We start from the raw sequence: 16,046 nt of genomic DNA on the forward strand, positions 1-16,046 counted from the left end.
TCCAGGAATTGTACTCCAAGCAAAGAACCAGTTCTCTATGCAGTTAGGTAGCAGTGATGTCTTGGAAAACACAAAAGTGTTAAACATGGAGATAGCTCTTCTCTGAAACTTTTATGAGCTATTCTAGGCTATTAGTAAGCTATGATTTCAGAAACCTGCCTTTATCTTTTTCTCTAAAAAATAAATAAAAGAAAAGAAAAGAAAGAAAAGCAATCAAATTAATAGTGATTGAATTAGGAATCTTCTGGTTTATTTCTCTTACCTCTAGCCATGCAACTACAGTGGGCCCATCCCACTGGGCAAAAGGTAATCCCTTTCTTCGAGCTTCTTCTAGAAGTTCATGCCTGAAGTATATGACAAAGATTATTAGTCATGTAATATGGAAAAAAGATGACTGTGATTATTTTTAATTACATTATTTAAAAAATAAAGTAATCCTTTATAAGCTGTTCATGAGATAATACAGAATAACAGAATTCTTCCTTCTTGTGAGTAATACATGCAAATCACTCATTGATTTTATTAGAAATGAAACACTGACATCTAAAAGTAATTTTCCCTAACATTTATTCACTAAAATTCAACCATTAAACGCTAATGGACTAAGAAGATGAATTATATTAACAGCCAATGTCACATCCCCTTAACAAGAATATGCATATTCAAGCATAGAGTGTGGGATCTAAATGCGGCTTCTTCCATCTGCTTTGCTCACTCTCCTTTATTATTCTAACAGTAGATGAAATGCCTGTATATAGAGGCAGAAAATACAGTTGGTCATTTTAGCCACATTCAAATGATGTGCTTAATTTTAGCATTCTCTTTGGGTCCATGTGGCTATCTTGGGAGTTAGTTTTTTTGTCTAGACTACAAAATTATTTCTCATTTGAAGAAAGCTCCAAGGTAAATTGACTTCTATCACAACAATGCTATATAAGATGTGAAATTCAATAGTCCTCTTATTTCCATTTATAATCACTTCTGTTTTTAAAGAAAGTAAAATACCTCAATAACAACAAATGTTTTTCTCTGACAATGAAATGTTGTAAAGAGCCTTGATGAATGTAATTTTTAATCATTGCTCTTACTACTGAACCTTTAGAATTGATGGATATTGGTTTGACAAAACCAACTTGAGTTTGCTCACTATTGAAATAGCAAATTTGTGTTCTTGCTATATATACCTCTCCAGGACCATACTAAAAAGCAAAAATGTGTTCTCTCTTCCTTAGTATGCTTTGATCTTACACACAAATAATTTAAAAAGTATAGAATAATTGTTCTTTTGAATGTGTGTATTTTGTGTTTTAGAGTCCATAACTAACATCTTATATGAGCTCCAGATTATATCAATCAATCAATCAAGTGATTACTTATTATGGTGGACTATAATATGTTAAAATGCATAATCAAAAATGTTTTTCAACACAAGGGGTTAATGTGTTTTCAAAAGTTGGTACCATCAAAAATACAGCGTGAACAATAAGTAAGGAGACAAAACAAAAATCGAATTTATAGGTGCTGAAGAGACACATAAATCAACTGCTCTTTCCTTTGATGAGATAGCAAGAAAACATGGGTAAGCTCTGCAAGGGAGCTATTCAGCACCAGGGGAAGGGAACAGCGACACTGATGCCAGGAATCCAACAAACTACAAGGGCTCTCTCACCGGGCTTGCTCTGCCATTACCCACTTCCTCGGGCTTCCCCATGCCACTCCTTCATTGAAAACCAGATTCTAATAGCCTTCTCTCACTGTGACAGATATAGTTATAAAAATGGGTTGAAGGCTCAACCAACGAAAGATCGGGTACTTAATTGAACACCTGTTGTGAGCCAAGACCTGAGAAATAGACATTGACCCAGTTTTCCAGGAGATCCCTGGCTAAATAGAAAAACTAAACACATGAAACTAACTGAAAACATAATAAAATATACAAAGAGATGTTAAAAATTGGTAATGCACATTCTAAGTGTGAGGATTTTGGAAAGGGGGCCAAGAGCAATGGCAACAATTGGTGAAGTCTTGGTGGCGACTGAGCTTTGGAGGGCAGGTAGGAAGGAGATGGGGGTGGCGTTCCAAGCAGGGTGAGTAGTAAAAGGGTTGAGAGATAAAGGCGGGACTGAGTGCAGAATACATGCAAGAAAGTATAGAGTAGACTTCCTTTGGAATAGATCTCTACAGAGGTGAAGAGCATTATTAAGAGTTGTAATGTTATATCCATTATGGAAAGGAACACTTTTGGTTATGTGACAGGTGAATGTTTCTTCCATTAAAGTGGAAGAAACAAATATACATTTATAGTCATTTTATTCTACATTTAGTAAGAAAACAAGTAAATAGGAACTCAGAACCTAGAAAGCACATACCATTTTCACAAGTAAATTATATGAGTTGTTTAAAAGCCATTTTTAAAAATTAGAACATTTTAATTGTGAAGTTCTGTCTAGTTCCCTAGTAAAAAATGCTCCACACAAGCTAGAGTGATCCTGCTGAAACTTAAGTCAGATGACATAACTTCTATGCTCAAAGATTTTCAATAACTCACTGTGTCACTGAGAATAAAAGCCAAAGCAGCTCTTAAAATCCACCTTACTCTCTTCATCTCTTTGACTTCACCTAGCAACATTGACTTCCCTGCTGTTGCTAGAAAACATCCCAGGCCTCTTCTACCTCAGGGACTTTGCACTTGCTGTTCCCTCTGTCTTAAATCCTTGCTCCCTCCATGTCTACATGGCTCAGTTCCTTACCTACTTTCAATCTTTACTCAAATGTTGCTTTCTTTCTGAATGTCTTTTACCCTCCCTCTCATAACCCCCACCAGAGACTCCATATCTCCATTCCTTGCTTTATTGTTTTTATCTTATCTTCTACCATAGAGTGGCATTTATTCCTCTCTATCATCTCCTAATGGAAAATAAGTTCAAAGTGGAGCAATGTTTCATATATTCTGGTCAGAGGTAAATTTGAAGCATCTAGAACAAGATCAGCCACAAAAAAAGGAGCTCAATAAATAGTTGTGAATGTTGAACATGTCAGCTAGTGCTTACATTCAGGTACTTTTGTTTTGGTAAATTGCTTCCCATAATGTATTTTAGTAGTCCATTTTTTTGAGCCACTTTGTCAGAATAGTACCCATTCCACATGATTCCAAGTGTCTGACCTTGTTTGGGATTTGTGATGGGAATCTGGTTAAGAGTCATTCCAAAGTGCTCAAATAATTCTGTTCTCTTTCTGAACAGAAATTTAACCATGAAATTTTTTGAAAAAATCATTGAACATTGTGGTCCTTCAAAATTTTGTATTTCTTTGTTTTGTTTGTTGCATTTAAATCATAGCCTCTCATTACATAACCTTTAGTAAGAGTATTCACTTCAATTTTTTCTTTTAACATCTGCAAGCTAAAAATGTATATTTTAATTAACATAATTATTCTAAATAGAAATATATTACAAATCTCAATCAGTTGCTTCAGAACTTTGATTACCTAAATATACAATTTACCTCTATAACATTGAATTTCAAATCCAACATCAATGTTTGACTTCATTTGGAAAGCCAAAGCACACTGTGATTTTGTGCATGTACAAGTGTATGCATTTGTGTACCCTACTATGGCACATTTTCACATGCAATGCATGTAAAAGCCTATTACGTATTTAAGCAGTGTTTTATTTAGAGTCTAAGAACACATGATAGGTTTTCAGAACTGAAACGATCTGACTTCATTAAAACCAAAGATCATTCATATGGAAACCTTTTTTCTTCAAGCTGCTTTGAAATAGCAAGTCTCAGACAAGAAATTTAATTTACTTGTGAATTTGAGTTGGGATTTACATAATTTCTCACTTTATTTTGAAAGTAATCAAAACCATTAAAAAGGTATAAACACACATGCACCAACATGATGGAACAATACGATTACTCATGCCACCATTGAAAACTAGAGGGGCTTTTATTACCTTTCATTGAATAATTTCACTTTTGCAAAACACTGTGGCCTGTTCTCCCCAATCACTTCTTGGTAGTTAACTGGGGATTTACTGGAGGAACACTGCTAATTTTCAGATTATTTGTATACTATTTAGACTGGATTATGTTAGTACTTCACCTAATTTTGAGCCCCCTTTGACTCAGATTTGAAGTTTATCATTTTCATACTTTGGAGGTTATTCATATTTTCTCATACTAAAGTGAAGGTAGGAAGTTGAGAGTAATATTATTAAGTACAGAAAGGATAAGTTACTCAAAGGTATGCAGCAAACAAATAGGAAATTTGGGGCTTAAACTCCTGCCTTCTGGTTTCTAATTTAATGTTTTTTCCACCCCAAATTTTCACACATCTTCACTGTTTGTTGTATCTTCTGTCATTTTAACCTCCTGAGCTTCCTTTTAGCAATTGTACTATGGAAATGATTTTGAGGTTCAAAATGTTTACATTCCAGAAGCATAAGCAAGACAACAAGAAACTGTATTTTAGAATTAAAGCAATTATATTAGTTCCTTAGAGTTCATAAATGACAATGCATTATGTATTTATTACTTTTCAATATTTCATTCAAAACAGATACAGAAATGAAGTATTATTTCTTGGGATTATTTTCCTCATGAAACTTAAAAACAATTTAAAAAAGAAGACCAATATTATGTGATGATGTGAAAACAATGCTTTAAAATCTAATGTAATAATATTTATTATTTTAAAAATGTAAGTTCTTACAACTTGCAGTCAGCCAGCAGTGTGGAACAATACTGTACCCAGATCTTGTCTTGCATTTTTTAAGAACACTTATTAGAGTTTCAATTAATTTCATTACTTTTCCTAACTGGAAGAAATATTACATTGTAAAATAATTAGTAGTACTAACTATAACTTGAAATTACAGTAGGGAAAAATAAATATCCAGATAGTCAATTACTGACATTCTCCATAGCTTCCTGGATAATTCCATCTCATTGTAGCCATTTAATTTGTTTTTATTTTTTATTTTATCTTATTTTGAGAGAGAGAGAGGGGAAGGAAGGAAAAAAAGGAAGAGAAACGTGATGTGGCAGAGAAACATCAATTGGTTGCTTCTCGTACGCACACCGACTGGGAACCAAACTCACAAAAGGGGCATGAGTTCCTACTGGGAACAGAAACAGTGAATGTTTGCTTTGTTGAGACAACACCAGCCAGCTGAGCCATACTGGTCAGGTTGTCATTGGAGCCATTTTATTTACCGCCCCTCAACTTTTGGCTTTGAATTTAAAAGCAATATGGTTCCTCATCTAAAATGTTTTAAATAGATCACCATGTTACCAATGTAAAAGTTTATACCAATGTAAATATTTTATAAAAATTATGTTAAGTGAAATAAGCAAGTCAGAGAAAGATAAGTATCCATATGGTTTCACTCATATGTGGAATCTGATGAACAAACTGAACTAACATGCAAAATAGAGACAGTCTTAGAGATAGAGAGCAGGCTGACAGCTCTGGGTAGGGGCACTGGGTGGGTGGAGAGATTGAGCAAAAAAGAAAACAATTACAATGAACATGAACAACAGCGTGGTGGTTGTGGGGCGTGGAGTGGGAGGTAGGTGGCAGTCAAAAGTGTATAGGGGAATAAATGATAAAAATAAAAATAAATAAAAGATAAAAATAAAATTATGCTCAATACGTTTTACTTTGAACCACAATTTATTTTAGGAATAGGTAACATACTCTAATTTTAGTTCAAAGGGCAAGATTTGAAATTCGAAACTGTAATCTGAATAGTATACATTTTAAAGTTTTAAAAATTAAGCTAGGTAATGGAAACAACTGAAAGAATACAAAACCAAAGGGTTTAGCCAAAACCAAAGACGACTTTGGAATCTGAGTGTGTAAGTTCTATTGGGGAAGATCCAGCATTTTACCCTTGCGAGCTAAGTGCAGTTCTAGACATTGACAAAAGTTGTTTCTTGAATCCAAGTGCGGTGCAGAACCACAAAGCACTAGGGAACACAGAGGCAGATTCGATCATGCCACACAGTCAGAAGCACCCCAACAGCCTGCAGCTGTTACTTAGGCCTCGCTGACTACCACACTGCCTCCTGGAGAATGACTTGAGAACTAGGGAGAATGATGTCTGGAATGTCTGTTGACATGTGTCTAATAGAACTAAAAAAATATAAGTGCCTGGAAGGCCAACATAATTAATTCAAATAGGAACATTTCTCTGAACCAATGATTACTTTCATGATGTGGAAATAAGTACACTTTACAGTTTTTGTTTTAGGTCAGAGGCAGTGCAGCTTGTGTTACAACTGAAAAAAGAAATACTAAAGATAAAAGAAAAGAGGATGGTGCTGAAAATAGACATGTTCAGCAGCCACTGTGATTCAACTTACCCAGATGTGCTTTTCATGAGATGGAGAAGGGTGGATGGAAAAGAAAAGCACAGAAATGTTAACGGATACATTTCAATCCAAAGAAAGCCATGGAATAAAACGAGAGCATTATTTCAGATGTGTGAAAGCTCAGATATGAGAAAAATATGGTGTCGTTTTTTTTCCACCAAGACACACATACTCACTGCGTCCAAAAGCATGATCAGGCTGAGGGCAGTTCTAATAGTTGACCAGTAAGTCTGTCTCTTGAAAATGAGCCACTCTGAAACATGCATGACCACATTTTCCCCAGCCTCTACTATATCCCGGTAGGAAACCAGGCTCCCTGTTAGAGAACATTCTTTACCTCAGGGCACTCCTGGGTTATTTTACAAGTAGAAGCAAATAACTTACTAAATGGCACTCAGATTCACATACAGCCATATAAGCCTACAGGTAGGGCTCAAGAAAAAGTACAGCAGACTTCTGGAGACAGCAACTGGAAGAAAGAACTAGTTTGAACATCAGAATATTTGTATCTAGTTCTCAAACATGATTAGGTCAAAATTATTAAGAGATTCTGATCTTGAATTTCCTCAACTTAATTAGAGGCAGGAAGAAATTTGTGCATTCCAGGTCCAAAATTGTATTATTATAGCAGGTGTTATAATAATAATTACTATCTTTTATTTTTGTAATATGTGCCCATAGTCAGAATATGAGGAAGTATAAAAAATTCTATCACTCTTCTCCCCTCACCACTGTACTGCTTCCTGTATTAGTCTGGCAAGATAAATGTTGAGTTTGTGCCAACTGAATCCTCTTCAATAGAAGAGGCAGTTACAAGAATGGATCTTGATGAGTGTTGCTCTGAAGATTAATAACGAATGAGGTTGGTTCACCAACATTATCAGAAATCATAACAAAACCAACATTGATTTAAGTGTGGTATTAAAGAAGCCTGCTTGTTCCCTGGATATAGTAGAGGCACTGGGAGAATATGGAATTTAAATAATTTAACAAAAAGCCATGGAAATATTATCTTATAGTTTCTAGGCAAGCATAACAGAATAAATCTTAAAAATAAAACTTTTACTACAACTCATAAAATACATTTAATGTAACAAAATATGAAGCAGAAATTCCTATCTCAGTACTAAGGCAATTCAGTAAGTTTTTTTAATTGCATAATCATTATAAAGAAAAGCTTGATGTGGCAATGGAACACCTTGCACATGCCTCCTCCAAACGCATTCATTCAGAGAAACCTTGTATTATTTTATTAAATAGGCATTATGAAAAAACACATATTCTTTGACAATAGCACCGGAACAGCTATGGGAAGCTCTTTAAATTTTCAAATAAACAAAAACATAATTGTCCATACAAGTTGGCACCATCATGTTTTAAGAAATGTAATGCATACTTTTTACATCATACATGCAACATTAAGTAAATTAAGACCAAAAAGAGATAGTTTCTAGGTGAGTAGGGTGGTTTTCCTGTCAACGTACCTGTGATTCTTTTCTTTTAGATTCAATAGAGAATTTACTTCTTATATTTAGAAATATGATCTAGACACTGCTCATTCTTGTTAGCAATTGCAAGGAAAGTCTTCTCATTTTCTCTAGGACAAATAACAAGCCACTGTACATGAACACACAAATCCCACTCCCTTGAATGATGGTCAAAACATTGAAATATGGTGATGTTTTAGAGCCTCTTTTTTTTATGACGGCAATGTTCATTTCCTGAAATAGTAATCCTGAGAAATTAAGGACATGAATGATTGAGAAGATGTTCCCACTTTTGCTATAGTTTCTTACATTAGATACCTGTATTTTCCCCATATTCCTTCCCCAGGCTTTGAGTGGGTCTGAGGAATGTGACCTGACACTCTGAACACATCCTGAGACACAGTCTGTATCCATGACAGTAGCTCTTCCCTGTCCACAAGCTCTCATCGCATCTTCTTGCTCCCTTGCCACTTTGTCTTTTTTCCTTTTTATTGACTTTATTGGGGTGACAATGGTTAACAAAATTACACAGGTTTCACGTGCACAACCTGTGAACTTTTCCGAGTTTTGAAAACAAGGTGATTTCTGAGCTTTATATGAAAACTGCCAAAAGAATTTAGTCCAGTAAATACTGTGGACAAAACTATCTTCTGCAGCCTACCAGTTATGTAGGAATTGCTCGCCAATAAAGCAAGCAAATTAAATATGCACAAAGTGGAATGTTAATATTCTTCACATCTTCATTTACGGTTTTTTGAAAATAGGAAACGTTCCAATAAAAACACCTTAACCATAAAACATGAGAAATGATGAAAACAAACAAAACATAAATTAAAAAGTATCACTCAAAAAGTATTGTTTAAAGTTCTAATATGTTTGTTATCAATTTGTGTAAGTTATCTGATTTCTCTCAGTGTTTATGGACTTTCTTCTCTTCCATAGTCAATTAGTTTAAGAGCCACATTGAGCAGGTATCTCACTTTAGAATATTAAGTATTTCAGCTCATGACTTTCTAAAATATATGTTCTGCAAAAAAGAAAAAGCGATAGTTATAAGTAACTCAGAGATTTTGTGGTAATATATTATAAATTCATATCAAAGATGTATGTATGCAATAATATATTTTTTAGTTTGGATAAACTGTTTCATTTATATTATAAAAATTAGTACATTCTTTCCTACAAGCAGTTATTTATAGTCATATATAACCTCATAATTCTTTTTCTCTCCACTTAAAATTGTCAAGGTTGTGATAACAGTGAGAGATATTCTGTCAAGAATAAATGTTCTTTCATTAAAGACCACTGTAAGTAATAGTTAAATAACAAATTTTAATTTTCAGAGAAAAGAATAAGGTAAGTTACCATCTAATGAATAAGATCAAATCAAATTATTGACACAATGTTTTCTTTGGGAACATCAGCATGCATGCAGATACAACAAGAAAATATTACCTGCTAACATATGTCTTATTTTTCAAAACAGGTGCCTTAATCTTTTTAGTTGTCTTACTTTGATCTTCTAGATTCCCTATTAAATGAATGGGCCCTCACTTGTTTATAAACTAGTCAACTGTGGATATAAAACTTCTCATGAAGAAATTCACTAAATGAACTTTATATGTGGAATATAATTGCCTCTTGCTTTAGAAGGTTCAAGTTGACAACTCAGAAATAGTCTTAAATCGGTCATTAGCACCAGACTGAGAAGTGAACGGGTAGTAACTGGAGTGGAAATGTGGAATGAAGAAAGGCGTTCCTTAAATAGGATAAATCTGACAACGTTTAAATGGTGATGGCCATACCACAGAAAGGAGCAGAATCTGACGATACAGATCAAGTGGGGAATCAAAACAATATAATTGAGAAAATGGAAGGATGGTCTTAAGTAAGAAGACAAAAGCCTGGTTTTCTGTAACAATAAAAAGGATGGGCTAAGTGTCAGGGTGTGTTAGAAAATAATTGTGAGTAATCAGTTGTTTTCTCTATTCTCTCCCTCTATAGTAGCATGTGAGCTCATTTGCACAAGATGCAGGTTCTGCTGTGGAGGTATCTAACAAAAGCTGCAGAGAGCAGAAAGAAGACTGGTGAGAGAAAAGTATTGAGATTATTGGGCAGTGCTGAAATCTCGAATGAAGTAGATGCTAATTTGCCTGCTGTAATTTTCTCCACTGCACTGAGGTGCCCACATCCAGACATGGAGAATGAAAATTCATTAGTGGCTGTGCTCATGACACATGAGTATGAGCAAGAGAAGAGGGTAAAGGAATTTAGGAATTTTTGGTTGTGTTGAAATTATGGACATGGAGTCTAATGTAAATAGAAGAAAGGGTAGAAAAAAAGGATAGAAATAGGGTTAATGCAGTGGGAGAGCAAAGTAATTTTTAAAAATACCATAGTGGAAGAAGTTGATAAAGCACGTTGAAAAGAGAGGACTCCAGTTAGAAAGGAATGACATGCTTAAATCAGTAATTGTGGAACAGAATGACTTAGGGGGGAAGACAAGATTCAGAATGTGATTATGGGAGGTATCGGAGTTGGAGGGAGAAAGATATTGAAAATGATGAAGCTATGAAACTTAAAGGTCAGGCTGTGATGGGGTGAGCTAGGTGGATATAAGAGCTCCCCAGGGTAATGGCAGGGGTTGCTTTATATATAAAGTCAGGCAACGGGATACAGATAAAATAGATCGCCAAGCACATTTCTACCAATCCTTATAAATGAAAGCAAATGGTTCAGAACTTCTAAATATGCTTCATCATGACACTAATTTAAAAATTATTTTTCTTTAAAGTTAATATTCACTTCAAAATGCTTTCAGAGACATTTTTAAAAGAGGTTAAGGATCTTCATTCTCCTAAGATTTTTGTTATTATTCACTTGCCTAGCAAACTCAACTCAGTCAAGCCCAAAGTTAAAATTTCGATCATATAATTCAGAAAGAAACATTTAATAGTATGTTTGTATATACATATGCATAAAATATACATATGTACACATATATATATGTTTCTGAAAGAAATGTCTTTTGGTAAAGACTTTTTTAAAAAATAAAACCCCAGCAATGGGACATGCATCGTCACCGCCCTACTTTAAATGGGCAGAGACAAGGATAAGAAACTTGCTCCACAAATGGCTAATTTTAAATAACTGTGGAAAGCAACTACATCTTTAATGATCTTATAAAAAATACAATACAGAGCTAATGCAACATTCTATGTTTGTGGAAACAAATATGGAGAACTCTTTCTAGACTAAGATGTCAGCATTACATTTAAATGTACCTTAGTGACACTTCCTTTTTCTTTTTAGAAAAGGAACTAAATCATCCTTGTTATTAGACACCGACTCAGTAAGTTTTATGAATAAATAGTGTTAGATTGATTCTAGCACACATTTTAATTTTATATTGTTTACCTATTAGTAAACCATTGTTATATCAAACTTCAAAATACTATGTAGGGCTAATTATATCAGAAAAAGTCAATTTTATAACATGGCTTCATCTTGTGCTTTGAAACTACCTACCCCCTCAGTCTTAAAAAAGGTATTTGGTTTTAATATATTTGTTGCCCATTTTGAAGGAAGGAATGGAGTTGGGTAAGAAACTGTTCTTCAGGGAAAATATATGCTACTTTTTACAGAGTATTAAGAGAATGAGGAATTTATTTTTACTCCCTATATAGACCATATTAAATTAGGTAGGGCATTCAAGGTCCAACTGAAAGACTGAACTACATATTCTTTAAATTGTGGTCTTACCCTGAAATCCTAAATGATTCAGACGTAACCTGAGCTCAGGAGATCTGCCCTTCTGTATACCACAGTGCCTGGGAAGCCACATTTCCTCATGTGTGGATGGAAATAACAGTTTCTGCTTCAAAGGCTTTGTGAAAATTAAGTTATAACACAATATCAAATGCTTAGACGGAAGCTAGCATATTATAACTGCTCATTGTGGTTATTAAATATTTATTACATATAAAATAGATTACTATCATTACTATACAAAGGATGAGGAAGGAACTGGAACAGAATACATGCACACTAGGATATAGGAGTAATCATAAAACAATAAATAGGGATTAAGTATATTTAGACCACAATAGGAAATACATGGGAAATAGAGAAACAGAGCTGGTGAGATAAATAGGGACCAGATAGTGTAGGAATTTATGGGCCACATAAAGTCATTTGGAATGTATCCTAGGGCTGCCAGTGAATGACTGAGGGATCTTACGCAGGTGCCAAAGTGCGATTTAGATAGATCTCTTTAGCTGGAGTGTGAAGAGTGGACTACAGGAAGGTAAGACTGAAAGTATGAAGATTGTTTTAACATAATGATCTGAAAAAGGAAAGAAGAAAATCAACACACTTGAGATATTTTTTAAAAGCTCATTATATGGGGTGATGGTATCACAAAGGTGATAGATGTACAGTGATGAGAGTGATAGTATACAGAAGCAGCAGCATGTGGAAGTAAGAGTGGTAGTTATGGAAATGATAGTGATTTTATGAAAGTGATAATGTTAGTGCATAAAGGTGCATAGAAGAGGAAGGAAAAGGGAGAAGGGCAAAGATGAAACCCAGGTTTCTGGTTTGGTCTTCTGGGTAAAGGTCACTGCCCTAATTCCTGTTCCATTTTCTTCACCCCAGAGTTCTTTCCCCGACCAGCTTCTAATTATGCACATTCAGTTTTTCAGAAAACATATTTTGAGTACCTACAATATGTTAGCACTGCAAGTGCTTGAAAAAAGCAGAGGTTCTCCTGAGCCCAGTTCCCTGGATTATATAGAGACGCATGGAATCGCAGGACAGAAACAGTTTAAAGAGCAAGTAATCCAGTCTCACAGCTGAAATCTGAATCTCCTATGTCACCATCTTACCACATACATATGCTTGAAAGGGCTATATCGGAAAGAATCATGAGACACTCTCTTTCCAGGTAGTCAATTTTTCTCAGATCTGTGATCACTAACAGTTCTCACTTAGACATAGTTCAAATTTATTTGTAACAACTTCTGCTATCGGCCCAAGATCTTATCATGAAGCCATAAAGAACATGTCTGATTGTTCTTTTGCTTGGCAGTATCTGGATATTTGATGTCTACATTCCACATATTCCTAATTATTTCTATCACTCCTTGAATAAATGTTCTGGTCTCATTTGTAATACTGGTCATGATCTTCTGAATATATGCTGCCTTGAATATATCTGCTTCAAGCTTACTTCCCAGAAATTAACACAATATCTGGCTATAGGCTGGTCAGTACACAGAATTTTGGCCTTAAAAATAGCTTTTATGGATATTTAAAATCATTAACTTCTTTGTCAGACTTTGTTAATTTTCCCTTTTGGCAGAAACATTTTTCTTAGGCCCTAAAGTTAAATTATACATACCCTCTTGTATGCAAATAATATGTATAGTAATGAAGTTGGATGCAGAATTATAAAAATGCCCTTATTAAACTTTGTCTTACTAGATTTGGATTTCTCTAGAAAGCTCTTCCTTAAACAAAAGTATTATCTAAAAACTTAACTACGTATTCTATTTTTATGCTTTCACAAACCTGTTATTCTTATTTAATTCCTCTATAAAAGTGCTGAGTTAGCCACCTTCTATTTCACTCGGTCATCGCCAATTCATCTCTTCAGCCCTTTTGATTACAATGACCATGTCAGGTATAAATGCATTAGCTAGTCTCATCCTAATCTTATGTTTAGAAGTATCTTTTAAAAAGTACATGAAAGACTTTGCTGAACTCAATATATGGTATTTCTACAGCATTTTCCCTCATCTGCACATCTAGAAAATGTTTGACAATTTCAAGGGCAGAGTTTATTGTTAAGGCACTCCATTTACTCTTGGCGATCATCTAATGAGTGTTTTACATTTAGTTTGAAAACTAACAATGAGGTGACTAGTCTTTAATGCACAGAACATCTTTTAAAGAAGAACATTAGGTGGCTTTAGGTTTGTGGCATTTTTCTCATTCTGTTCAAAGAAGAGGGACTTAGAGAAGGGAAAATGCCCCCAGAAATAATTAAATGCAATATTTGTCTTCATGTCTGTCTATCTAATATCAATCAAGACAAACAATATAAATTTATTAGAAAAGGCGGTCTTTCTTGTCATATATGTAACCATCTTGAGTTTTAATTTTCTATTACTAATTCATATTTTACATTTTCCATGGACAGAAGATATCAACACTTCATAGCGTTTCTATTCTATATACTGTACTGTGGGTTCAAAACAGCAAACCTATTCTTTCCTCTCTTCCTCCAGATAGATCAAATATATAGAGAGAGCACTTTGGTTTTCCTTAGCTTTATTTTTCCGAATAAATTTCAATGATTCTTGGCCTTTAGTCTTTGGGTATTGTTATCTTTTATGTTCAGAGAATTCTTACAATTGTCCGTGGCTGGAGCTAGGCAGGACTAGCCATGATCAAGGCAACAGAGCTCCAGCTCAGGGCAGGCAGTGAAGACATACTTCTAGAGTCCCACAAAGGAAACTGGGACAAATTTTCCGAGAGAGGAATATTGAAACTCTTGTGTTTAGGTTCTGAAATATTCTACACATTAAATATTTTTAATCTGTTGCCCAGGAGTGTTTCCTTACAGCCAGGTTTGTAACTAAGTGAACCCTTGACTATAACGGATTGATCTGAGTACAAGTATCTTTTTAGCATTATGCCAATCAGATCCTTTCACCTAGGGATTTACAAATGCGAATAGAAAATATGAGTTATTGACACTTTAGAGAAATATTTCATAATTTGCTGTTACTGAAATTTTGAAGTAGTCTTGGCTCTGCTTTTTTGCAATCTCTGAGATCTATAATACCCTATCAGTGAATTTTCTTTTTTTGCTTAATCTAGCAAGACTTAGTTCCTTTGTTAGGCTTCAAAACAGATATTGGTGGAGGAAGTAAAGACATTTACCCTCCATATATACGGCAATACTTGTATGGGAAAATGTATTTAAAGCTTCTAATGCATGTCTTACAAATTAACCTCTGAAATACAACCTGTTTTTAAATTTATCTTGGCACACAGGCCCTTAATAAATATTTATTAAATGAAAAAATGTTGTGGAATTTCTGTGATAGATTTAACTATGAATATTTTCTGTAACATTTATTTTGCTTGGAGGAGATAGGCAATCTCTGAACCTTCCAAATGCTAAAGATTAAAAGTGCAGAGTTTTAAAACATATTAAAGATTAGGCACTGAAGCACATCCTTAGGACTGCAATGGAAATAAATTAACTAAATCTACAGAGCTTCACTTTTATGTCTTTGAAGTTCTAACATAAAGATTCATTGGTAACGATTAGCTGTGACTGCCATCTTCCAAGGGTAAAACTCTCCTCTAGAGGGGGCTGCTGATAGCTGCACTGGAATGTTAATTTCATGTTAATGATGTTGAAAAGTTGATGTCAAATAGAAAATCTGTTTTCACTTAGCAGTCTTATCCATTCAGGAGAACATACAAAATAAAACATACAATCATATATTACCCATATTATAACTAAAGATTAGAAATGATACATTAGTAGATATATTAAGATTTATATTATATATATTTCAATTCATCTCAAGATATAGATTTTAGCATGAATATATATTTTAGTAAAAAATTATATAGAGTTAAAAATGCAGGAAGAAAATGTTAGCAAATAAAAAATTTATTTAAAAATTTCATAATTTATATTTCTGGAGATAAGTAACTATGCACTGGGCATTCATGAATTTTAATATGTTCACTGCCTGTCAAGAACTATCCTGGATGTTAGACAAATGTAATGCTACTGAAACAGATGACTTCACATTTAGTGCCATAGTATCTGTACAAACTAGTTTCTCGGAAACAAAATTGAATCTAGAAATAAAAGTCCTTTTCACTCAATACATGTAAAACAGCTCAGTCTAACACATCTTCAGATTAAAAATATAAAGTAGAAAAATGAAACATTAAAAAATTGACTAGAAACACACTTATGACATTTATGGACCCCAAAAATAAAAAGAAAAATCTTAAGACTTTCAGAGAGAGAAAGAGATGCATAAAGAAACCCTACAGGTTATATATGAAAGAATGACAATCAACTGACAGTAGATATAACTGGAAGCAGGAAGAGTAGTACTTTCAAAGTATTGAGAGAAAATT

General features: G+C 34.1%; 1 protein-coding gene across 4 annotated transcripts in view; it reads right to left on the reverse strand.

Annotated features, from left to right (window-relative positions):
* Positions 1-16,046, reverse strand: part of PPFIA2 (PTPRF interacting protein alpha 2) — a 446,295-nt gene that overhangs the window by 37,497 nt on the left and 392,752 nt on the right. For all 4 annotated transcript variants that reach the window (XM_054580164.1, XM_054580163.1, XM_054580167.1 and 1 more), the window contains one exon: positions 263-344. In XM_054580164.1, the coding sequence (XP_054436139.1) occupies positions 263-344 (82 nt within the window). The remainder of the gene's footprint in view (positions 1-262; positions 345-16,046) is intronic.

Source organism: Pteronotus mesoamericanus, unplaced genomic scaffold (assembly GCF_021234165.1).
Source record: "Pteronotus mesoamericanus isolate MK-2021 breed Mesoamerican mustached bat unplaced genomic scaffold, CSHL_Meso_final contig_56, whole genome shotgun sequence".
In the NCBI taxonomy this organism is placed as follows: Eukaryota; Metazoa; Chordata; class Mammalia; order Chiroptera; family Mormoopidae; genus Pteronotus; species Pteronotus mesoamericanus.